The sequence below is a fragment of the Pristiophorus japonicus genome, chromosome 16 (genome assembly GCF_044704955.1).
Source record: "Pristiophorus japonicus isolate sPriJap1 chromosome 16, sPriJap1.hap1, whole genome shotgun sequence".
NCBI lineage: Eukaryota > Metazoa > Chordata > Chondrichthyes > Pristiophoridae > Pristiophorus > Pristiophorus japonicus.
Genome location: NC_091992.1, coordinates 37,844,273 through 37,869,694, shown reverse-complemented (window position 1 = coordinate 37,869,694; position 25,422 = coordinate 37,844,273). Strand labels below are relative to the sequence as shown.

The window sequence follows — 25,422 nt, the reverse complement described above, 5'->3', positions numbered from 1 at the left end:
GTCTCTCATTCCAAACAAAAATAGGTTTCATCAGTCACCAAAGGAAAATGAGAAGATATTCTGGTTGTCTTCATTGATATCGAAGGAAGACGACGAGGAGAAACATTTTATATAAAAAGTTACAGTTACTGTGGCAATAGAGGGCGAGTCCATTTTATTCATTCATTTTCTTTGCTTTTAGTAATTGTAACAAATTTTTGAAGTATTTAGTATCATAGATCGAGTTATATCGCGTCTAAAGCACAGAAACAGGCCATTTGGCCCAACTGGTCTATGTCGGCATTTTTGCTCCACACCAGCCTCCTCCCACCCTCTTCATCTAATTCTATCACTATAACCCTTCTATTCTTTTCTCCCTCGTGTGCTTATCTAGATTCCCCTTAAATGCATCAATGCTATTTGCCTCAATTATTTGCTGTGGTCGCGCGTTCCACATTCTTACCACTCTTTGGGTATAGAAGTTTCTCCTGAATTCTGTATTGTATTCATTAGCGACTATCTTATATTTATGGCCCTGAGTTGTTGAATCCCCTCCAAATGGAAACATCTTCTGTATGTCTACCCTATCAAATTCCTTTATAATTTTAAAGACCGATCAGGTCACCACTCAGCCTTCTCTTTTCTAGAGAAAAGAGCCCCAGCCTGTTTAGTCTTTTCTGATAATTATAACCTCTCAGTTTTGGTATTATCCATACACCTTCACCAATGCCTCTATATCCTTTTTATAATATGGAGACCAGAACTGTGCACAATACTCCAAGTGTGGTCTAATCAAGATTCTAAGTGACTTCCCTGCTTTTCAATTCAATTCCTCTAGAAAAAAGTCCCAGTGCTTGGTTTGCTTTTTATATGGCCTTATTAATCTGCGTTGCTACGTTTACGACGACAACAACAACTTGTATTTATATAGCACCTTTAACATCGTGAAACTTCTGAAGGCACTTCACCGGAGCAGCAGGGAATGACAGACCACAGCGTCAAGATTTCTGCATTTGGCTGCGCAGGCGCTAAGTCCTGAAGTTGCAGTCAGTTTCAAATGCGAAATTATGGCGAATACTGCCAGTTCGCCGTCATCAGGCCAATATGTTCACTGCGCAGTGATATAAAATGCAGCATTGTGTTGGACTGGTTACCAACAGCATTTTTACAAACTTTGTCAACGCATTAAGTTCTCAAATCTAAGAGCTCATCGAGAGACCATCGTGTTTTTTCCGATTTCAAAGGACAACTTTACAAGAGTTGGCATTTTTTTTAAACTTGTACGGTGGGGCCCACTGACAAGGAAGACCGTGATGTTGCCCTTTTAATTAACCACTTAAGACTGGGTCCCAGAACGGACGGAAGCCATCCATCCATTGGTTCCAAATTCCGGCGACTCTCGTCTGGTTAAAGTTACGTCGCATCTTGTGATTTATCCCGGGGGCATTCCAGCCAAGTGGCGTGTTGGGTTTCTGCTTTGTACAAAGAATAAATCACTATAAGTCTTCCATCCGCCGGGAAAAGACTCTCACACAATCTCCTGGCAACCAGCTTTAAGGGTTTTTTTTTAGCCACGCTGAAAGACGAGAAACTGAGATTGTCGGCGTTTGAATGGTGCTGTGTACAAGTTAACTGTCGCTGGAAGCCTGCACAGCTCGGAGGTAAGTACAGAATACGGATTTCTGTTCACTTTGTGTTTGATTGGAATAGGGCAAGGCCCGAAATCGGTTCTTTGCACGGGTTGTTTCTACTTTTATTAACAAACTGAAAGTCTGGCGAGATCGGGAAAGCAGCTGGAGTCAAGCCGCGGGCGCTTGCTGTCAGGGAATTAAATTGATGTAATTATTTTACAAACGCCGCGCACCAACTCCTGGGGCTGAATATTGAGTCTGGGCTGGCGGGGCTCTTTCAGGATTCAGGGCTGTCTGCATCTTGGGGCCAAGCAGAGAAAGAAACCCGCCCCGAGGTAAAGTTTCTTGTGAGTCTGCTGTGAAGGCCCGAACAGACTGGGAATTAAAGAGCCCCTGCACTCTCCCTGCCCCAGGCGAACATTGAGGAATTCTGATAGAGGTGTTCAAAATACTATACAACAATATGAAATAAACAAGGCAAACCTATAAAGCCGATCAAGCGAAGACAGACCACGATCTCAAGATAATATCAGAAAGGGAGATTAGAAGGAACTTGACCATATAGTTACTGGAATAGACTATGATTTGCCATAAGTGGTGTTTGGTCCTGTATTGATTACAATATTCAAAAGGCACTAGATACTTGAAAAGAATATGGGGAGGAAGCAGGAAAATAGGACTATATAAAATCTCTTTTTTCAACTCAAAGCTTGACAGGGACTGACTCCATGTTTTTATAACTTCAAGAATGCTTTACTAATGATATGGATTTTGACCCTTTTTGGGCATAAATTCACTAATGTCTTTAAAAGTGCCAAATTCTTCTGCATTAGTAAACTCAGTCAGTGAGATATTTGATGTGAGGCTTTGTTGTGGGAATAATTTCTCAAAATGTGGCTTCACTATAAAAAAAGTGATTCATGAAAAATAAGTTTAGTCTGGTTGTTAAATATTTCCCCCAAGGAAAGAGAATGTGATCCATAAACAGACTAACAAAGGTTTCATCCAGAAATAACTTCACCATTGGCCAAAAGGAGGGAGGAGAGGAAAGAACAAAAGGGAAGGTCTGTGATAGGCCCCTTTGTCTCTTGATTGCTTCTGCCTTCCATCCTATCACCGGCCTTCCCTTTTGTTCTTTCCTCCCCTCCCCCCTTTCCCTGCCCTTACACTTGCTTAAAAACCTGTTACATCTCTAACTTTTTCCAGTTCTACTGAAGGGTCATTGACCTGAAACGTTCACTCTGTTTCTCTCTCCACAGCTGCTGCCTCACCTGCTGAGTATTTCCAGCATTATCTGTTTTTATTTCCGATTCCAGCGTCCGTAGTATTTTGCTTTTGTTGAAGTAGTGGTGAACGGTTGTTTATTGAACTGGAGGAAGATACACAGTGGTGCCCCCAGGAGTCAGTACTGCTGTTCTTGCTATATATCAATGACTTGGATGTGGGTGTACAGAGTGCAATTTCAAAATTTGCAGATGACACAAAACTTGGAAGTATAGTAAACAGTGAGGAGAGTAGTGATAGACTTCAAGAGGACATAGACATGCTGGTGGAATGGGCAGACACGTGGCAGATGAAATTTAACATGAGTGCGAAGTGATATATTTTGGTAGGAAGAATGAGGAGAGGCAATATAAACTAAATGATACAATTCTAAAGTGGGTGTATGAACAGAGAGACCTGGGGATATGCATGCACAAATCGTTGACAGAGCAGGTTGAGAAAATGATTCTGGGCACTGCACTTTAGGAAGGATGTGAAGGCCTTAGTAAAGATGTACAAGAATGGTACCAGGGATGAGGGACTTCAGTTATGTGGATAGACTGGAGAAGCTGGTGGTGTTCTCCTTTAGAGCACAGAAGTTTGAGGAGATTTGCTATAGGTGCTCAAAATCATGAGGGGTCTAGACAGAGTAGATAGAGAGAAACTGTTCCACTAGTGGAAGGGTTGAAAACCAGAGGGCACAGATGTAAGGTGATTGGCAGAAGAACCAAAGACGACATGAAGAAACACTTTTCACACAACGAGTGGTTATAATCTGCCTGAAAGGGTGCTGGAAGCAGATTCAATTGTGGCTTTCAAAAGGGAATAGGTAAGTACCTGAAGGAAAAAAAATTGCAGGACGACAGGGAAGTGGGACGAGCTGAAGTGTTTTTTGCAGAGAGCCGGCATGGGATCAGCTGACCGAATAGCCTCCTTCTGTGCTGTATTATAGGATTCTATTCAAAGGTTTTGTAAAGTCCTGTCCCCTCAGTACAGATTCACACGAGGCATGTAGTGAAGTCAAGGTCACTCTGGACTTGCACCTTTATTTCACAGCTCTGGAATGCTGCACTTGCCTGAGACCTGTCCTTGTATACCTGTCTCTTGCAAGTGCACCCCTGGTGGTAAGGTATGCTGGTGGTTACAGGTCATATCTTATTACAGTCATGTATAGCATGTTGGGATACAGTTATATAATAATAATGTAAGATACATGACATCATCCTCCCCCAAGGTCTTATTGTTCAGGTTCAGTCTCTCAGGTGGTCTAAGCTCTCGCGTGCAGCATCTGAGTTGTGGTTCAGTTGTTTGCCTTGCTGTCTGTTTTTCTTTGGGTGTGGTTGCTGGTATCTCTCCTGGGTTGTCTGTTTTGATTGATGTGATTGTTGTTGACTCGCCTGGGCTGTCTGTTGGGATTTCCCTTTCCTCAGGTTGTTCCCTCTGTCTGTCCACCAGGTGTGGTGCGAGTTCCACATTGTAGTCTGCCTCTGGTTCCGCAGTGTTGTTGGTAAATCTGCTTTTGACTTGGTCTACATGCCTCCGGCAGGTTTTGCCATTGTCCATTTGTACTACCAGTAGCCTGTTTCCTTCCTTGCCCGTTACTGTCCCTGCAAGCCATTTGGGAACCCTGCCATAGTTTAGTACAAACACTTTGTCCCCTATCTCATTCCATCTCCCCCTCGAATTTCTGTCATGGTACTAAGTCAGCTTACGGCACTTTGCCTCAATGATTTTGTGCATGTCTGGGAGGATTAATGAGCCATGTTTTTAAAGTCCTTTTCATCAACAGTTGTGTGGGGGGGGATCCCAGTCAGTGAGTGCGGATGAGATCTGTATGCCAGCAGCAGTCGCGACAGGCAACCCTGCAGCATGGGACCTTGGATTTTAAGCATGCCTTGTTTAATGATTTGCACTGCTCTCTCCATCTGGCGTTGGAGGCCGGCTTGAACGGTGCCGTCTTGACGTGATTTATGCCGTGGTTAATTATAAAGTCTTGGAATTCTGCGCTGGTGAAGCACGGACCATTGTCACTGACCAAACATGCGAGGCTCTCCACAGTGGTGGAGGTTGTGCTCGAGTTTAAAATGGTGCATTTGATCCACTTTGAAAATGCATCTACAACTACAAGGAACATTTTGCCCATGAATGGGCCCACATAGTCTACGTGCACCCGCGACCACGGTTTGGTAGGCCAGGGCCAGAGGCTCAGTTGAGCTTCCCTGGGGGCATTGCTGAGTTGGGCACAAATGGTGCACCTTCGGACACAGAGCTCCAAGTCCGCGTCAATATCAGGCCACCAGACGTGGGATCTGGCTATGGCCTTCATGAGAACGATCCCTGGGTGCTCGCGGTGGAGCTCCAGGACAAATGCCTCTCTGCCTCGCAGAGACATGACTACTTGGCTGCCCCACATCAGGCAGTCTGCTTGTAGTGATAGCTCATGCATGCGCCTGTGAAAGGGTTTTAATTCCTCGGTGCAGGCATCGTGAGCCTCTGCCCAGTCACCGGTTAGGACACATCTTTTTACTAAGGATATCGTGGGGTCGCTGGCCGTCCAGACTCTGATTTGGCGAGCCGTCATGGGCGAACCTGTGGACTCCAAGGCATTGATTGCCATGACTATCTCACAGTCCTGTTCGTCAGACCCTTCTGTGGTCGCCAGGGGTAGCCTGCTGAGCGCGTCGGCACAGTTGTCTGTGCCTTATGGTATAGTCGTAGGACGCCAGCATGAGTGCCCACCGTTGAATTCGCGCCGAGTCGTTGGCGTTTATTGCCTTGCTCTTGGATAGGAGGGACGTGAGGGGCTTGTGGTCGGTTTCTAACACGAACTTAGCCCCGAAAAGGTATCGGTGCATCCTTTTGACACCGTACACGCATGCGAGCGCCTCCTTCTCTACCATTCTGTACCCGTGCTCCGCCCGCAAAAATGACCTGGAGACATAAGCTATGGGTTGTAATTTGCCCGCACTATTGACATGTTGCAAAACGCACCCGACCCCATACGCTGACGCATCGCATGTGAGAACTAGCTTTTTACCTGGATCAAAGAAAGTCAAAACACTGTTGGAACACAGAAGGTTGTGTGCCTTATTGAAGGTGCGTTCCTGGGCGTCCCCCCAAAACCAATCGCACCCCTTCCTGAGTAGCACGTGGAGAGGCTCCAGCAGCATGCTAAAGTTCCAAGAAAGGCGCGCAGTTCTGAGACATTCCGGGGCTTGGGTGCCAGGCGAATTACTTCTGTTTTGGACTCTGTTGGGCGGATTCCATCAGCGGCAATCCTTCTGCCCAAAAATTCAACCTCGGGTGCGAGAAACAGGCACTTGGATTTCTTGACTCGTAGGCCTACCCGATCCAACCGCTGTAGTACTTCCTCCAAATTACGGAGATGGGAGTCGGTGTCCCTGTCCGTGATAAGTATGTCGTCTTGAAATACAACCGTCCCCGGGATGGACTTAAGCAGACTCTCCATGTTGCGCTGGAATATGGCAGCTGCCAACCTGATGCCGAATGGGCATCGATTGTACATGAAAAGGCCTCGATGTATGTTGATGGTGGTGAGTAGCTTGGATTCCTCGGTCAATTCTTGCGTCATATACGCAGATGTGAGGTCTAATTTTGAGAAATGTTTATCTCCAGCCAATATTGCAAATAAGTCCTCCGCTCTGGGTAGCGGGTACTGGTCCTGTAGGGAGACTCTGTTTATGGTAGATTTGTAGTCCCCACAGATTCGTACGGATCCATCAGGCTTCATCTATTACATTTATAAAGTGCTCGAGAGTTTTATGGATAGGTTGTTGAAACCATTGTAATGAGTGTATAGCTATGGGGATGATTTATAAAACTTGAGGCTGGATCTGGAGTACAATGTTCAGTTTTGGTCTCTATCACAGGAAAGATGTAGTTTTATTGAAGGGAGTTTAGAGGAGAATTGTTGGGCTAAACTTAGAAGGCTTAGTTATGTGCCAAGGTTGTGTACCCTGGGACATTAATCTCCGGACAAGGGGAGGATGAAGAGAAACTTTTCACCAGATAGGGAGAATTTGGATCCAGGAAAGTTCATAAGCTGGGTGCCAGATTCAAGGACGTGGGGACATCAAAGTTCTGACTTGATTTGAGCCTGTGTAATATTTGGTGAACTGTAATGTGTTTGCTTCATAGGTTCTTTGCTTAAGAATTCATAGCAACATATTGCTATTAAGAACTAGTTGATTTATTAAAAAGGTTTAACAATCATACTACACATTACCAGTTCATCCACTAGGCTCACAACTGCATACCTCATCGTGGATGACCTCGACCCAACTGACTGGGGCTTTATTGAGTCTTGTGAACATCACGTGACTGGCTAAGCCACTCAATGCAACAGCTCTACAAACCTGTGAGAAAACTCTCAAGATGCATACATTTCAGCGAACCAAACACATCCATTAGAAATGTTTCCTTTCAACTGACGTGTTGCTTCCTTGGAACAATCTCTATCATCAGGGAGTCTCAGACAAGGTTACTCATAGTCCTAATATTGAGAAGTGAGGTTAGCAGCAGGCTAGCTATTACAATTTGTTAATAGATTATGGACTGAAATTGGACGTGATAGAGAGGAATGTGGAGGAAGGTAGCACAATCTGATTTATTTTGTACATTGTACGGGATGTATATGTAGTGTGGGACAGCTGTGGTCCAGCTACCTTAGCTTTTGCTTCTACTATGCTATAGGATTATAAACGTGTTTTTTTTGTATTTCTACAGGACCTTGCACAGCAATATGACTACACTTTCAGAAACAAAAGCTGTCCTTTGGAGTGCCGATGCAGTGTGTTTCGATGTAGACAGCACAGTGATAAAAGAAGAAGGAATTGATGAACTAGCAAAGTTCTGTGGAGTCGGGGATGCTGTAGCAGAAATGTAGGTGTGCATGGTCTTTTCTTTACTTTTTAATAATGGTAAACTCCATTGTAGTACTAAATTTTAACAGTCCTTACCCATTTTGAGCAATATTTTATATTTACCCCATAAACTTAAACGCTGACTCTCCAAGTTGTAATCATCAGGCTGCCTGTGAAAGCTCCTTTTTTTAAGGGTGTTATGCATCACAATAATGTAACTTAGGCTCATCTGCTGGCAAGAAAGTAGGATGCAGTTTTTCCAGTACAGAAGTTGCAAGGAGAAAGCCTACCACCCAATACATCATATTAGTGTATTGTCATAATGTCATTCTCACATGGGTTAGAAATCAATATTATCGGTGCCCAGCTCTTTTCAGTGGAATTCGGGTAGTGGAACAAAAAAAAGCACCTTCACCATACGGACTGCAGCGGTTCAAGAAGGCTGCTCACCACCACCCTCTCAAGGGCAATTAGGGATGGGCAATAAATGCTGGCCTGACCAGTGACTACCACATCCCAGGAACGAATAATAAAAAAAAAACATTAAATTCTTCTCATCTCCCCCTGTTTCTTTTGTCAATTATCTTAAATCGGTGTCCTCTGATTATTGACCCTCCTGCCAGTGGAAACGGTTTCTCCTTATTTATTCTATCAAAACCCTTCATAATTTTGAACACCTATTAAATCCCCCCTTCATCTTCTCTGCTTAAGGAGAACAATCCAGCTTCTCTAGTCTATTCACATAACTGAAGTACCTCAACCCTGGTATGATTCTAGTAAATCTCCTCTGCATCCTCTCCAAAGCCTTGACATCCTTCGTAAAGTGTGGTGCCCAGATTTGGACTCTACTCCAGCTGAGGCATAACCAATGTTTTACTTGTATGCTTTTGTACTCTTTGCCTCTGTTTATAAATCTAAGGATTCCATATGCTTTTTTAACAGCCTTCTCACCTTGTCCTGCCACCTTCAAAGACTTGTGCATGTGAACCCCAGGTTTCTCTGCTCCTGCACCCCCTTTAAAATGGTATCCGAATGCTTATATTGCCTCTTGTTTTTCCTTCTGAGGAGGATCAACCAATTAGCACTTTTGGCTGAATACTTTTACAAACATTTGGGTGTTGTCTCCTGCACATGTGCTGGTTTCCCCCATGGACGAGGATGGGAATCTTCCTGGAAACTCCTCTACCTGTTAGTTGTCTGGTTGTCCATCACCATTCTGCTGCACCACTAACATACTAGGGTTGGTCTCTCAACTTGATAGTGATTGAGAAGTGAGGGAAATCGGGGCCATGAAGTTACAGAATGTGATGGTATTCAATTCTGATGGTTTACAGTGCCTCGTGGATGCCTCAATTTGAGTTGCTAGATCTATCAGTCTGTACCACTTGGCACAGTACCATGCTATACCATAGAGGTTGTCTTCATTGTCTTCATTTGTGAGGTATATTGTAGCATTCAGTCACTTTCTCCAATCAACTGAGCTATTAATTTATTACAGGACACGGAATGCAATGGGAGGGACAGTCCCATTTAAGAAGGCTTTAACAGACCGTCTAGCTATAATACGACCTTCACGACAACAAGTGGAGAAACTAATAACTGATCATCCCCCTTATTTAACAGAGGGCATGAAGTAAGCTATTGGAAACACATTAATTGTAAAAAAAAAAAGTAGCAGTTACCATAAAAGTAGTTTCATTGCAGCAAGAAAGAAGGAACAACTTGCATTTATATAGAAAGATGAGGAAGAAAATGTAAGTTTAAAAAAAAATTCTGATTATTTTTTTAAACATTTCTCTTCTGAAGCCAGTTACCTGTGGCGAGTATAGATCTTCAGGCACTGATCCTCGCCATCGTGGCTATTATTAATGTGTGTGCCTAGAATAGTGAGTGGCCACAGAATCTCTGATTGCAAGTAGATAGCGATCAGAAACTGGAACCCTGCCACTTTAAAAAAAAAAAAAATCTTTCTTGCCGTGGGTCTCTGAGGTGTAACTCTAGTGGCCCGAGCATCAGCCCTGCTTGAGATAGTGTAATTGAAGCAGGCATGGACATTGTTCTCTCTAATTTCTTTTGGTGCAGGGCCCCTTTACCTGGCTACGTTGCCCATTCAAATTTTTGCGCAGGCACGGTTTCTTCCATTGACGAGCCGGTGAGCGGCCTGCGTGGGAACTCCAGACCAATGCGTGGCTGCGCAGTTTAGCAGGAACGTTCGGCCTGGAATGGAACCTGGTACCTCCTTGGGCTCAGTGGCTCAGCACTGCATATGTTGCATTTACACACTGAACCAATAGGAGGTGGGGGGCGATTTGTGTGCTAGGAAGCTAAAGAAAAATAGTGGGGCTGGGGACAGTGTGGTGAGAAAGAAACCGTTTAAGATGAAAATATTTTTCAATGCAGCTGTGTTACTAAATATCTCAGTTTAGTTTTGATCCCATGAAAGTGTAACTGTTAAACTTATATTTTTAAAACAGGGATCTGGTTGATCACCTTCAACAGCATGGTGTGCAAGTGTTCCTGATATCAGGTGGATTCAGGAGCATAGTGGAACACGTAGCAGCAAGGATAAATATTCCCTTATCCAATGTATATGCAAACAGACTGAAGTTTTACTACAATGGTAAGGATCATCACGATGGTAATTAGCTATTTGTGCCTCTCTTCCTTTCGTCCTCCTCTAAATTGTATTACTGCACAAAACTCCCTGCTAGAAACAAAGTATAACAGATACCCAACCGTTGACCTCGTTTTATTACAGGTGATTATGCCGGTTTTGATGAAACCCAACCGACAGCAGAATCCGGTGGGAAAGGCCGAATCATCAGTCTTCTAAAAGAAGAACGAGGTTTTAAGAAGGTTGTTATGATTGGAGATGGAGCCACGGACCTGGAGGCGTGCCCCCCTGCAGTATGTACAGATATAGAACTTGCTTTGTTGCTTCAAAGGTGTAACTTAAAAGTTGTGTGCTCCATTTAAATATACATTCAGTTTAAGCCTTTTGTTATTCAGCATTGTCTAGTACTAGAATCAGCCCCAATCAGCCTTACATTTTTAAATTAGATTCTGACTGCTGCTAAAATGTACTAAATGCTGATTTTACAGAAATGCCTAATAAACTATTGGTTTTCTGTCTTAGGATGCATTTATCGGATTTGGTGGGAATATTGTCCGACAGCAAGTAAAGGAGAAAGCCAAGTGGTTTGTCACAAGCTTTAAAGAAATTATTGGAGAACTGGAAAAGTAAATGTGTTTTTTTTTTAAAAAAGAAAAATAACTTTTTTTTGACAAATATCTGAGCAATGTGAAGAGAAAGTTTGCTGCTGTTTGTGTTCATAATTTTAACCCCGCAATGTCCTTATTGATCTCTTCCCAATTAGCTTCTGGCTTCTACATAGCCTCTACCAGCTGGAAAGGAGGTGTAGATGGGCTCTAGATTACCTTGAGCGCAATTGCCAATGTCACAAGATAGGTGCCAGATTTTATGTTCTCTCCACCTGCCACCCACTGTAGGAGGACTCCAGCCTGATGCCTGGCAGTGAAATTATAGAAGCTTCTTGTATGGCTGGAGGAATTGAGTGTTGAAACTCAGACCCATACCTGTTGTGGTATCAAGGAAACCATTTTTTAAAATGTATTGTGGATTGCCCTCCTTTCCATATTGCATATCCAAGGTGAGCAGGCAGACATTACTGTCACCTTTAGGAGAAATAGGAGAACCAGCTTTGTTGACTGGGCCCCTAATGTCCTTTCCCATTGTCCTCAGGAGCCCAGTAAGCTCTGCATAACTCCACCACCCCTCGCCCCCCCCCCCCCCCCCACAATCCCTCCTTTTTTATGTAAGCTCTGCGGAAAGAGGAGCCCGTCCTGTGGGGGGTGTTCCTTTTCAGACCTTCCCAGTTGACTTGTGTCCTGTAAAATGTATTTAGAATAGTGATTTTTTTCCAGAAAAATATTGTAATGTTATCTAATTATATTGAAACATAACATATTGCAACCGCTTTTATTAATGTAACTAAAATTTTGCTTGAGACACTTTTGTTTTACCTCCTGGATTCTGAGTTTGAATCCAGCCCAGAAAATCGAATCAAGATATTATTACAAGTGAATTGTAATTCTCTATTCTGAATCTTTTTTTATTAACAAAATCAGTTGGCATGAACTTGTGCAGAATTGGCCCTCTGCATAGAAAAGACAAATGGAATAAAAATGAATTTACATCCCCCAATATTTGTGACTGACCAATGCTTTTGCTACATTTTGCATTACATTACTTGTTGGCATTGACTTTCATGGTGTCCTGTTTTCAGATGGATAAGTTTAAACCATCACACTCTGCACAATTGCGAAGTTTTGTACTTGGCAAACTCTACCAACTCTCCTGCTGAAGTGCTTTGCTGTACTAATCTGAAGGACTCTAACCTGTGGCCTATCCAAAAACTAAAAGTGTGTGTGTGTGTGTGCGCGTGTGTGACACACACACACTCAAGATCTTAACCTTCAAGCTGTACGTTCAAATTTGCCATATTTATTTTGTTTCCCAGCAACTCTCCTAGTCCCACTAGAAAGTCATCATAAAAATGAGGTCAGTCGTTTAGCCTATCTCATTCTTCTATAGAAACTTAGCAAGCAAGTGTAATCTGGATTTTGCATTTCATCTACTTGAATTTATTCTGATCAGTGGCTTTGTAAGTGGTTGTGAGGTCAGCAACTCTGGCTGAAAGAGAATGGGTAGTAAAAGTAACCTGAAAGAGAGTGAAATGGGAACCAATAAAAACTCGTAAGCAAAGGAAATCTGCCTACGCTGAGGATGGTATTCCTTTTTGAAGACCAATTGCCTAACTTGCAGCAATATTTTCCACATAGCCCCAGCCAATTTTTGGGCAGGTAAAATTTGCTGGGGTGGGTATGCTTCCCCATGCCACAGTGGGTAGACCTAGTGACCTAAAATGTGCCTGCATATATGTGGGCAGGTATATGCAAGTTAGATTGAAATAAGGGAAATATGAGGGATGAAATTATTTTTCAGCATAAGAGCAAATTCAGATAACAAATTGGCAAACTGTTTTGCACCATGTCTGATTTTCATTTCCATTGGGCTCCTGATTGGCTGTTGCTCATTGTGCACAATCGCTTCTGAGGATCAATTTCTTCTCTTACAGTCCCTCGGCGTCGAGCATGACTTGCTTCCACACTAAAAATGAGTTCTAGGGTGACTGATGAGTCCAATGCGGGACCTACAATCTCTGTCACAGGTGGGGCAGAAGGTGATTGGAGGGACAGGTGGGCGGGGTGCTTAGGTTGTCGTACGCTGCTTCCGCTGTTTGCGCTTAGCTTCCGCTTGCTCCTGGTAAAGAGACTCTGAAGTGTTTGGCGCCTTTCCAGATGCTTCTCCTCCACTTTGAGTGGTCTTGGGCCAGGGATACTGAGGGGACTCGACAAGGTAGATGCAGAGAGGATATTTCCATTCATGGGGGAAACTAAAACTAGGGGACATACTCGCAGAACAAGGGGCCGCTCATTTAAAACTGAGATGAGGAGGAATTTCTTCTCCGAGTTGTAAATCTATGGAATCCTCTGCCCCAGAGAGTTGTAGAAGCTCGTTCATTGAATATATTTAAAGTGGAGATACAGATTTTTGAGCGATAAGGGAATAAAGGATTACGGGGAGTGGGCAGGGACGTGGAGCCGAGTCCGTGATCGTATCAGCCATGATCTTATTGAATGGCAGAGCACGCTCGAGATCCAAATTGCCTACTCCTGCTCCTATTTATGTTCTTATGGATTCCCAAGAGTCGGTGGGGATGTTGAACTTTTTAAAGGAGGCTTTGAGGATGTCCTTGAAGTGTTTCTTCTGCCCACATGGGGCTTGCCTGCTGTGTCGGAACTCCGTGTAGAGCGCTTGTTTTGGGAGTCTTGTATCGGGTATGCTGACGATGTGGCCCATCCATCGGAGCTGATCGAGCGTGGTCAATGCTTCGATGCTGGGGATGTTGGCCTGAGCAAGAACACTGACGTTGGTGTGCCTATCCTGCCAATGGATATGCAGGTTCTTGCGGAGGCAATGTTGGTGGTACTTCTCCAGTGCTTTGCTGTGCCTGCTGTATATAATCCATGTCTCTGAAACATATAGGAGGGCAGGTATCACTACTGTTCTGTAGACCATGAGCTTTGTACTGGGTTTGAGGTCCTGATCTTCAAACACTCTCTTCCTCCGGTGACGCTGGCACATTGAAGGCGGTGTTGGACCTAGTCATCGACGTCTGCCCTTGTTGACAGTAGGCTCCCGAGGTATTGAAAATGGTCCACGTTGTCGAAGGCCTCATTGTAGATTTTGATAATCGGGAGGCAGTACTGTGTGGCGGGGCAAGTTGGTAGAGGACCTTTGTCTTACAGATGTTTAGTGTAAGGCCTATGTTCTCGTACACTACGGTGAAAGTGTTGACTGGTTTGGAGTTCAGCCTCCGAGTGTGCGCATATGCAAGCGTCGTCTGCGTACTGTAATTCAATGACAGAGAATGGGATGACCTTGGATCTTGTCTGGAGGCGACGGAGGTTGAACAGTTTCCCGTTTGTTCGGTAGATTAGCTCCACTCCAGCGGAGAGCTTACTGAGTGTGAGATGGAGCATTGCAGCAAGAAAGACCAAGAAAAGCGTTGGTGTGATGACACAGCTTTGCTTGACCCCAGTCCGTACATGAATTGGGTCTGTGGTGGATCCATTGGTCAGGATCACGGCTTGCATGTCATCATGAAGCAGGCGGAGGATGGTGACAAACTTTTGAGGACATCCAAATTTGAAGAGGATGCTCCATAATCCCTCACAGTTGATAGTGTCGAAGGCCTTTGTGAGATCGATGAAGGCCATGTACAGAGGTTGGTGGTGTTCCCTGCATTTCTCTTGAATTTGAAGCGCAGTGAAGATCATGTCCATTGAGCCCCTTAGTCGGCGGAATCCACATTGCAACTCTGGGAGGAGCTCTTCAGCCACAGGGAGAAAGAGATTGAGGAGGATTCTTGCGATGACTTTCCCAGTGGTAGACAACAGAGAAACTCGTTCGTAATTACCGCAATCGGACTTGTCCCCTTTCTTGAAGATGGTCACGATTAAAGCATCTCCTGAGATGCCCTGGCATGCTCTCCTTCCAAATAAGAGAAATTAGTTCATGTATTCACGCCAATAGCGCTTCTCTGTCATGTTTTAGTGCTTCAGCGGAGATTCCATCTGCTCCTGAGGCCTTGTTCTTCAGTTGTCGGATAGCCTTTTCAACCTCATGCTGGGCTGGGGTTGTACAGAGGCGATGGTGGATAGCATGCTGTGGGATGGAGTAGAGTATACTCACGTTGAAGACAGAGTCTCGGTTAAGGAGATCTTCGAAGTGCTCCTTCCAGTGGGCACTGACTGCCTCTCTGTCCTTGATGAGTACTTCTCCGTTCTCGGTCCGCAGTGAGGTAGGACCTTGGGCTTGGGCCGTAGGTGGACTTGACTGCGTTGAAGAATCCACGCACATCAAGATTGTCGGCTAATTGCTGGATCTCCTGCATTTTCTCCACCCACCATCTGTTCTTTAGGTGGCGAGTTTTTTGTTGGACCCTGGCCTTCAGATGTCTGTAGAGCTGCTTTTTTGCTCCAGAGTTGTCTTGCTGTTTCCAGTTCAAGAATGCCTTGCGCTTGCAACTTATTAACTCCTGGATCTCTGGTCGTTCTCGTCAAACCATTCTTGATGTTTCCTGGTCGAGTGAGCATCGCTTCACAGGTGCTAATTATGGAGGTCTTGAGGGCAGACCAGACACTGTGGACACTGCGCCTCTGGATCACTGGGAGTCGTCCGGTTGGTAGTGAGGTGCTGGCTGAATCGTGCTTTCTTAGCAGGATCTTTGAATGCTCCAGCGTTGATTTCCCTGTGGCATTGTTTCTGTTGCTGCCGCTGTTTTGGGGCTGCATTGATGGATCAATTTCATCACCATGATTTCCATTATATTGCCCACTGTTTGTCCAGGTTGGATGCTGGGGCTGCCTGTTAGGGTCAGCGGAAGGTGTTCTGAAAGAAGAATCACTAATAACCTGTGCTAATGCCAAGAGCAGCCGTGCAGAGGCCCCAGCATTGGCACCAAAACATTGAACCGAAAAGTATGTCTTTTTAGAAAGTAGGCAATATGGTGGTTGCCTATTTCCTCTCCAGATACCTGTCTCGGCATGTAGTTGACCCCAGTCAGGCATGACTCCCTAGCAGAGTACAGAGCCCCTGTCTCCCACATATAAATAATCATGGGACCAGAAATATGGCTGGTATCAGAGAGGCATCTCTGGGACAGGTGCAGTACCAGAGCTGTGTCCCATCAGGATATGCAGGCTGTAGAATTCCCATTGTTTTTTTTTTTAAAAAAAGGCTCTTGATAGTGAGCAAGTTCTTTTTACTATTAATTTGTCTGTAATATGTACAGGACAGAAAATTAAATAACTGATAAATATTGAGTTCTTTACTAGCTGTGGGAGCTAACAAATCTACTTTGTCTCAGGCCCACTTAAATATTATTTCCTGTCTTAGGAACTCGTTTGTTTAATGAGAGGCAATCCCAGTGCCTGGGGCTCGCTTAAATTATTCAAATAGAGCTGACTCTGGATACTCTCTGGGGTAGGGATTGTGTGTCCAAGTAAAACCTAGGTTCTGTTTTATAGGTAAACACAAACAACAATGAGATAAATGACCAATAATCTGTTCTGGTTGCCATGAGATCTCCGTCCACCAGAGCGGACCCTTAATTTGACATGTGCGAGCGCAGCACCGTTGAGAATGTATCACTCCCTCAGTGCGACGATGAAGTGTTCACCTACAGGTGAAGCTTGAACCCAGGAGGCAAAAGTGATAGTTATGTCTGATGTACCTAATGAATGACTCCACGAGGCAATGTATTACTCAAACTGTAGTGACCTTGGTCCTTTATTCGTAGCTACGGAGTGAGGCAGCCGCATGTTGGCTACTCTTTTAATACAGCCTCTGCCATTGGGGCAAGAAACCCTGGTCTTCACCTATTGCACCCTCTAGTGGTGCCAGCATAGTATACACAGAGTTAAACCTTATTGATAGTACATCAGGTAAACAAGTCTCCATCTTATGCAACTATACAGTGACTACACAGAGTATGTCTGCATATATAACATACCACTGAGCCAAGCTGACACTTGCAAAGGGCAGATTTAGCTTCCTTTCATTTGAATATATACCTTCCTCGGAGTGCTCAGTTAGACTCTGGAATCATGAAGTAGAGTTAGCATTTGATCAGGGAGCACTAGATGAAGTAACCAACATGAGGGAGGAGGAGCAGGTGGGGGAGGCCGGTTTTGTAGTATTTGCTGGTTGTAAATATAAGCTTTGAAAAAAATTAAGGGATTTATTAGCACCTGCTGTCTGGAAAAAAATGGGAGCAGTGGGAATGAGCTAAAATCATTGAACTCAATGTTGAGTCTGGAAGGCTGTAAAGTAGCTAATCAAAAGATTAAGTACTGTTCCTTGAGCTTCATTGGAACAGTGTAGGAAACTGAGGAGAGTGGGAGTGGGACGGAGAATTAAAATTGCAAGTGACCGGAAGCTCAGGGTCAAACATGCTGACAGCAGAAGTGTTGAGCAAAATGGTCACCCATTCTGAGTTTGGTCTCCACAATGTAGAGGAGACCACATTGTGAGCAGCAAATACAGTATACTAAATTGAAAGAAGTACAAGTAAATCGCTGTTTCTCCTGGAAGGAGTGCTTGGGGCCCTGGATGGTGGGGAGGTGAAAGGGCAGGTGTTGCATCTTCTGCGCTTGCATAGGAAGGTGCTATGAGAGATGTTTGATGGTGGCATCACGTTGGAGGTGGTGGAAATGGTAGAGGATGATCCATTGAATGTGGAGGCTGGTGGAGTGGAAGGTGAGAATATCATGGTTCTTAGAGGGAGGGGAAGGGTTGAGAGCAGAAATGCAATAAATATGATGGATACAGTCAAGAGCCCTGTCAACCATGGTGGAGGGAAATCCTTGTTTGAGGAAAAAGAAAGACATATCAGGAGCACTGGTGTGGAAAGTGGCATCGTCAGAACAGATATGATGGAGATAGAGAAACTGGGGGGAATGGAAGAGAATCCTTACAGGAAGTGGGGTGGGAGGAAGTGTAATCAAGGTAGCTGTGGGAGTCAATGGGCTTATAGTAGATATTTTATACAACAGAGATAGTGGTTTATATCCTATACCTTTTATCAGGTTCTCTCTCATTTTCCCTTTCCTCCACTCACCTGAGTCAAGTTCCACTCCAGAAACTTGAGCACAAAATCTCGGCTGACACTCCAGTGCAGTACTGAAGGATGCAGCACAGTCGTAGGTGCTGTCTTTTGGATGAGATGTTAAGCCTCTTAAATGGATGTAAAAGATCTCTCAGCACCATTTTGAATAGCAGAGCAGGTCTGATATCCTGGACAATATTTATCCCTCAATTAACATCACTAAAACACATTATCTGATCATTATCACATTGCAAATTGGCTACCACATTTCCCACATTACAAAAGTGACTACACTCCAAAATGACTTCATTGGCTGTAAAGTGCTTTGGGACAGCCGGTGGTCATGAAAGGCGCTATATAAATCCACGTTTTTCTTTTATATAAATACAAATATTTCTTTGTTTCTATGCCTTTTATTCCCCAGAACTAAATGCAGTATTCCAAGTGTGCCCTGATCAGAACACTAGACAGCTGTACAATTGTCAAATGCGAATGAAATGCCCTGTTTGCCTCCACAAAGACACTGTAAAGTAATTCATTGTCTGTGAAGTACTTTTAGGCCTTCTGAAGGTGTGGTGAAGTACTATGTAAACTTCTTTACTTAAATAGACACAGAAATTAATAGTGAAAGTAAACAAAAAAGTTAAGAAGCAAGGTAAGCATAGATTCTTTTTGTAAAATTGTTTTCTGCATCGCAAGCAAAAACAAAGCTTTATTGGCTACAAATTCCTCCAATGCATACATTTATCCCATGAGAAAGTCATGCACGTACTGAATACATGTAACGCATGGAGTAATTTATATCTATCACTGTTATCAATTGCTCCTTGTAAAATATTGGAAAAGGTAAGAAAAAATAATAGGTTTGTTAGCTGTGTGAGGGAGATGATGAAATTACTGTCAAAGGATCACATTGTTTAGTTTACATTAGTTTGAATGTCAGACTTAATCTTCAAAACATTGGACCATTATGTCACTAATCCACTTTGGACATTCATTTAAGTAGGCTATTAACAATGACAATTATAATCTATTCAAAAAACGCTGCAAATAGCAAAGCATAAATCTGCACACAGCAAGATCCCACAAGTGGCAAATGTGATGACCAGTTAATCTATTTTTGGTCCTGTTGATGGAGGGAATAATATTGACCAGGACAACAGAATCTATTCTCCAAAATGTCATGGGATTTTTTTTTAATATTCACCTGAATAAGCAGACATAGCAACAGTTTAATGTTTTTTTCCTCTCTGAAAGACAGCACCTGTAACAATGAGGCATTCTTTCACTGCTGCACTGTAATGTCAACTAAGATTATTTGGTCAAGTCCTGGAGTGGGATTTGAACCCACCACCAAACTCAGAGGGGAGTACATTTGTCTCAAGAAGAAAGACCATCAATTAAATTTAAGAGTTCATGGCCAAGAGTAATTATCTTTCAATAATCTCTGATCCATTTCCTTGTTAGTTATTAAAAAGCTGCAGTTGGCAATTTATATTGAAATACAATTTTGTAACCAGTAATTTGTCACTTATCTCTGACAAGTACACTTGAACCTCTTAAATCATTGTGTATTACATGTCTAACAGCATGACATTTTTTAAATATGGAACAGTTTTAACTTATTCTATTACATTGGGGCAAGGTGATTGTGGATCAGGTGATCCAATTTCACATTTAAAAATGTGAGCTTTGTTGAATATTTGTCTAAGGTCTCGTTGATTTGCACTAACATAGCTTTATCATAGTGAATTAATTTTATCCAAGAAAGATTTACATGACAAATATAGCATGGGAAAGGAGATCTATTTAATATGGATACAGTTTAGGTCAAAGAAGGTGCAGAGCAAATAACAAGTCAGATGTCGATTTTCTTAAAACATTTGAAGTAGGTTTAATTACATCGGTATTTTCTTCACCAACGTATTTCACCTCAGATATAGACAAGAATGTACAAACCCACTATTCAACTGAGGAAAAGGCTTCTTCAGCAGACCTGGTCAACAGATGTACTTCTGCATGTAGAAACAGCAGCAAGCGATTCCTCATCCAAGAGCAACCAACACTGGGAGCTTGCTAAGGATGGTCCAGGGTTCATTACCAATTTTACAAAGTGCTGTGTTGCAAACCTACTGGTGTATTTTGACATTCGTCCTCTCAATAGTTAGCAATGTTCCTCCCTTTAATTTTTTGGGGGTGCGTGACCCCTTTAAGGGGCTGTGCAGGCCATTCAAATTTCCTATTTAAAAGCCGATAAGCCAGCTGCACGGCTTAAAGTGAACACTGGTAATTAGTCCTTGCCTTCTAAGAACTAATGGGAAGGGTTTTTATATCCCTCTGCTCCATCGGTGCAAGGGATCATTCCAATTCCGAGAGACATGTTATGGCTCAGTTGGTAGCACTCTCACCTGTCAGAAGGTTGTGGGTTCAAGTCCCACTCCAGATTCTTGAGCACAATAATCTAGGCAACACTCCATTGCAATGCTGAGGGAGTGCTGTACTGTCGGGGGTGCCGTTAAATCGAGGCACCATCTGTCTTCTCAGGCGGAGGTAAAAGATCCCGTGGCACTATTTTGAAAATCAGAGGCGTTATCCCTGGTATCCTGTCCAATATTTATACCACAATGAACATCAGTAAAACAGATTATCGGATGATCATCCGATTGCTGTTTGTGGGAGCTTGTTGTGTGCAAATTGGCTGCTGCGTTTCCTAGATTTGAAGTGTTGTCACTATTGTAAAGTACTACATTGACTGTAAAGCACTTTGGGATGCCCTAAGCTCTTGAAAGGTGCTATATAAATGCAAGGCTTTCTTTTCATATCAGTACCCCAACTCCCAGTCTGAGCCAACGGAGCAATTCCATTATCCTGAACCTGACTGTACCTGTTTAATGGAAGCTTCTTCCTTTGTAAGGGAATGGCAGCAAAAATGTGCACAGAATACAACATTGTTTCAGGGCAATGACAGTTCCAGTTTTAACAGCTGCATTCCATTCACCAATCTTATACAAAAGTTTTTCCAAACTACTCTCCAGGCTATTTTAAATTGATGATGTCTTGCTGTTAGCAGATTAGCTACAAAGTTAACTTTGTATTATTTGAACTGAATGACTGGCATAAAGAACAGTGAATTCCTAAGTTAGCAGGTAGTTACCAAACAGGGAGAAAGTGAAGCAGAGAAGAGGAAGTGGGTGATTGCCAGAGAGTAGGAGACAAGAGGAATCAGAAACAGTAAAATCAGGTATATGAAGTTCTCGACATTTGTACGAGTGCAGTCATGGAGCGTATGGCACCTCCAGCAGAGGCCCTCATGACAGAGGATCTAATGATGGATTTAGCTTCTGGCATTGAAACTGCAATTTCTGCAGTAAACATCTTGAACAGCTGGGTGGATGGCTCTCTCTTCTGGCCTCCAAACAATCAAGACTTGAATACAGATAAATATCTCCAAGGTTTGATTGGCACTACAGTATGTGGTCTGCTTGAATTAGTGTCAAATTTGATCCCGAGCAGTGCTAGTGGTCTGGCAGGTATACTCTCAATAGCGTGTGTGTGCCCTCCTATAAACTCTTTCCCTTCCCCCCCCCCCCCCCCACCCCCTCCTCAGATGCCATCACACATGGGATAAAGAAGCCAGGGAAGGCTGACCCTGCAGCTGCACAGTAGATGAAGTCTGCTGCAGGTCTTTAAGCCTCAGCTGCCCTGAAATGGCCGATGTCTTGCAGAAATCCTTCCTTCCCCTACATGGAGCAAAGTATAATATAGCTGGTCCTCCAACAGAACTTTAACACTGCATGCATATGTACTCGCCTGAATACGTTGCATACCAATATATCCCACATCATACACACTGCACATATTACTAGCCCAACTTCCAATCCTGCCATTTCTAAGGCACCAGATTTAGAATTAATTTTCACTTACCTATTTGATGTTGCAGATTCAGGTCCATTCTGTCGAAGCACTGAATTATTTAGGCCAAATTCACTCAATTTCATTCTCAGCAAAAACTCGGTCAGTATCTCATCCAATTACCCTCTTCCAACTCAAGAAGCCTCCTGATAGCACAAACTAGTTTTAGATCTGGAGGACTACATATTGACTTCGTAATTCACTCCGTTTTCTAATCCACTCATTCAATTAAAACAGTACAAAGTTAGCTTTGCAGCTAATCTGCTAGCAGCAAGGGCTCATCAATTTAAAACAGCCACAGGGTCAGGAGGGCAGTTTTGGATAACTTCTATACAATAAGTTGTTGGGAGCATGATACTTTAACATAAGGAGCAGATGAGGTAGAAACCATTGCATCCTTTGAAAGATAAGGGAGTCAAGGGTTATGAGGAGAGGGCAGGGAAGTGGAGTTGAGGCCAAAATCAGATCAACCATGATCTTACTGAATGGCAGAGCAGGCTCGAGGGGCTAGATGGCCTACACCTGCTTCTATTTCTTATGTTCTTATAAGAGGAAAGATGCATTTGAAACAGGGGAAGATACAGGGCTATGGGGAAAGATCCGGGCAGTGGGATGAGTTTAGAATTACTCGAACAAAGACGGTATCAACGTGATGGACCAAAAGGCCTCCTTCTGTGATATAAATTCTATGCTTCTATTTTTCAATTTTTAAAAAAACACTCCTTGCACAAACCCGTACTACCAACCTTTTTTGTGTAACCTTCTCACCTGGTGAGAGAGATGGTCTCAATAAGGCACTGGGAATATTCATACAGACTGTTACACTTGATGTGAGGCTACAAACCCAACCACAAACCTAACCATCCCTATCAACTCATTAAGTGGATACCATTGTTTCAACTTGCTAGTTTTATCAGGTTGTAGGACTTATTTGAATTCAGACAATTATACAGAAAGTGGCTCTTTTTTCAGGCCTCATTTGAATTATACTCCTCAGTTTGCTCATTCTTCCATGCATCAGCTGTTAACATACCTTTTCTATATGGATATGTGCATCTTGAACTTGTTCATTTAGTTTGTTCCCTCTATATCACATTTTAATCTTTCTGATGTCATCATTTTCCACTTTTTATACACACAGGTTCAATAATTCAAAATAGTAAGATAATTTTACTTGCCTTGGAAGGATTTATCAATTTGCTATTTCCCCATCTCAAGAAGGATATTGTGAATGGTTTACTACCCAATATTAGAGTGTAACCCGATTTGCTAAACTCTAGGTTTGCTTGTCTTAGAAAATGCACAGGCAATATAAACACAAATGTTGCAAATCAAGTTTATTACAGCCTTTAGACTGTACCGGGTATTGTAGCCTGACTGTTGACTAATGACTTAGAAACAGATTTCTTTCATTAATTAGATTTACTGAATTATTGTAAATCCTAGAAACTATACATAATGGTGCCATTTTAAAAATAAGCACACGACAAAACTGGTTTAAAAAATGACATTGTAAGCTTACAATTTTGTACAGTGATTACACATGCATCACCAACAGCAGTATAAAGCAACCCAAAAAAAAATCACAATCTATTCTTGTATCTCTAATATCAGAGAAACAGCACAAGAGTACCATTTGTTTTTCCACAAAAACGAATATTGTTTTAAAAAGTAATTCCCTGACTAACCACATTAGAAATTGTTGACAACTGAGGAGTCTCTTATTAAAATGGGGATCGTCAATTTTTTGGGGAGAGAATTCGGATTGCTCATTTCTGGAAGAACCAGGCATAAATTATGATGTTGCATAATGGGACACACAAAAAAATGTATTTGGAACAGATAAAGTAATAAACATGCCACCATTAATGGAATAGTCCAAAGGTGGAGGAGGGCAGTCAAACAGAAATAGGACAACAAAATTGAAGATAAACACTCAGGATTTTAAACATCTAACATTGTAATTTTACTTAGTGCTTAAAGAAAATATTGCTATTAGTAACAGACAGTTAGCTTCAGAAGTATTTCTGTAAATTTGATAAAAGGTCTTGAAGTTAAAATATTTATTTAAATCATGACAAGTACAGACTCATGTCAGTAACCCGTTAACTTTCTCCTCATGTATTAAGACAAAACACAAGTCAGTCACTTTCTTTGAAAGGTGTTCCAAGTTGAGCTCTACTGAAGTGGTGAAATTTTCAGTGGAATCATAATCCTGGAATCCATGCGCTGGATGAGTGGCACTGTACAAAAGAAGACCGTCTGTAACTCATTTATGTATATATTTGAAAACACACACCTGCCTAGATATTGTGGATCCTGTTGCACATCAAAATATAAATATTGCAAGCCACAATTCAGGTGTCACCTAGAAATAATTTTCTCAGTGAAAATTTGATCTAAAGTAATTTAAAGCAAAACTTGTTTGACTATTTGGAATTCAGATTCAACAGGCAAGTATTTAGAATATGTTGACTTCATGTAAATATGATGTGGAAATGCAACCCTAATCCTCAAAGGGTCAACCAACCATTTTTTTTTTTTAAAGTACGATTGTGCTTAATTTAATAGCTGTGGACGCATGCATATTTGAAAATTATTTGAACACCATAAAAGCATACTAGTCAAGTCATTCCTTTCATCACCAAGGAAAACACAGATACTGTGGACTTAATAACTTGTTAAGGTCAATGCAGAAGTTTCTCTTGTTGGAGACAGAAAACTAAATTATACTATTTAATGTTGCTGTGACTCAACAGCCCCTAAATCATAAGTCAAATATTCTTAGAATCACTATTATCCTGGCCAATATTGATCACACAATCAACATAACAAAAAAAAACAAACAGATTATCTGGTCATTATCACATTGCTGTGTGCAAATTGGCTGCCACGTTTCCTACATTACAACAGTGACTACATTCCAAAAGTACTTCATTAACTGTAAAGTGCTTTAAGACGTCCAGTAGTCGTGAAAGGTGCTATATAAATCAAAGTCTTTTTTTTGGTCTGTATGTATAGTTCTTTACTGTGCTATCCATAACCATCTATAATTTCTATCCTACGGAATCATAACCATATGCTACTTTGACCACAATCAATGCTTTAGGTGTGCTTTATTCTGGGTGTTAATTTCACAAAAAAACAGAGGCAAGTAAACAGGTGAGAAAAAGTAGTAGAAAGTATTAGTTTTTCAGATATTACTACTGCTTTTCTGGAGTCTTCCACACAGCTCAAAATGTGTAATGAAAATAATGGAAAACAAATCTTGATTAGTATTATGAAGGCTTTGCTAATTGCTTTTCATAATAAAGCCATGGATCTTAAATTTCCATTCAAAATGGGCTAACAAAATAAAGATCAATGTCAGTCATTATATAAAAATAATTAATGTCAAGATTTAAAGGGAATGTCGCTGCACACTCTGACTGGCAGCTACAGGGGACATTTGCCACTCAAAAAGGCATTCATTTCTCGGGGGGGAAAAAAGTTGCAAAT

The 25,422-nt window shown here is 42.4% G+C and overlaps 2 protein-coding genes across 3 annotated transcripts in view; one reads left to right on the top strand and one right to left on the bottom strand.

Annotated features, from left to right (window-relative positions):
* The first annotated feature begins 1,064 nt into the window (after positions 1 to 1,064).
* Positions 1,065 to 11,974, top strand: psph (phosphoserine phosphatase). Of its 2 annotated transcripts, XM_070858105.1 has the most exons (6): positions 1,066 to 1,640; positions 7,620 to 7,775; positions 9,255 to 9,389; positions 10,231 to 10,376; positions 10,515 to 10,663; positions 10,893 to 11,974. In XM_070858105.1, exons 2-6 carry the CDS (start codon positions 7,636 to 7,638, stop codon positions 10,998 to 11,000), a joined length of 678 nt encoding a protein of 225 aa, XP_070714206.1. In that variant the 5' UTR covers positions 1,066 to 1,640; positions 7,620 to 7,635; the 3' UTR covers positions 11,001 to 11,974. The 2 variants fall into 2 exon arrangements, with proteins under 2 accessions (XP_070714207.1, XP_070714206.1); XM_070858106.1 differs by lacking the exon at positions 9,255 to 9,389 and having other exon boundaries at positions 1,065 to 1,640.
* Positions 11,975 to 23,246: 11,272 nt separating this feature from the next.
* The window catches only part of nipsnap2 (nipsnap homolog 2), a 42,320-nt gene continuing 40,144 nt past the window's right edge, over positions 23,247 to 25,422 (bottom strand). Inside the window, exon 10 of the mRNA XM_070857222.1 lies at positions 23,247 to 24,167. Coding sequence (XP_070713323.1) covers positions 24,103 to 24,167 — 65 coding nt within the window. The 3' untranslated portion in view covers positions 23,247 to 24,102. The remainder of the gene's footprint in view (positions 24,168 to 25,422) is intronic.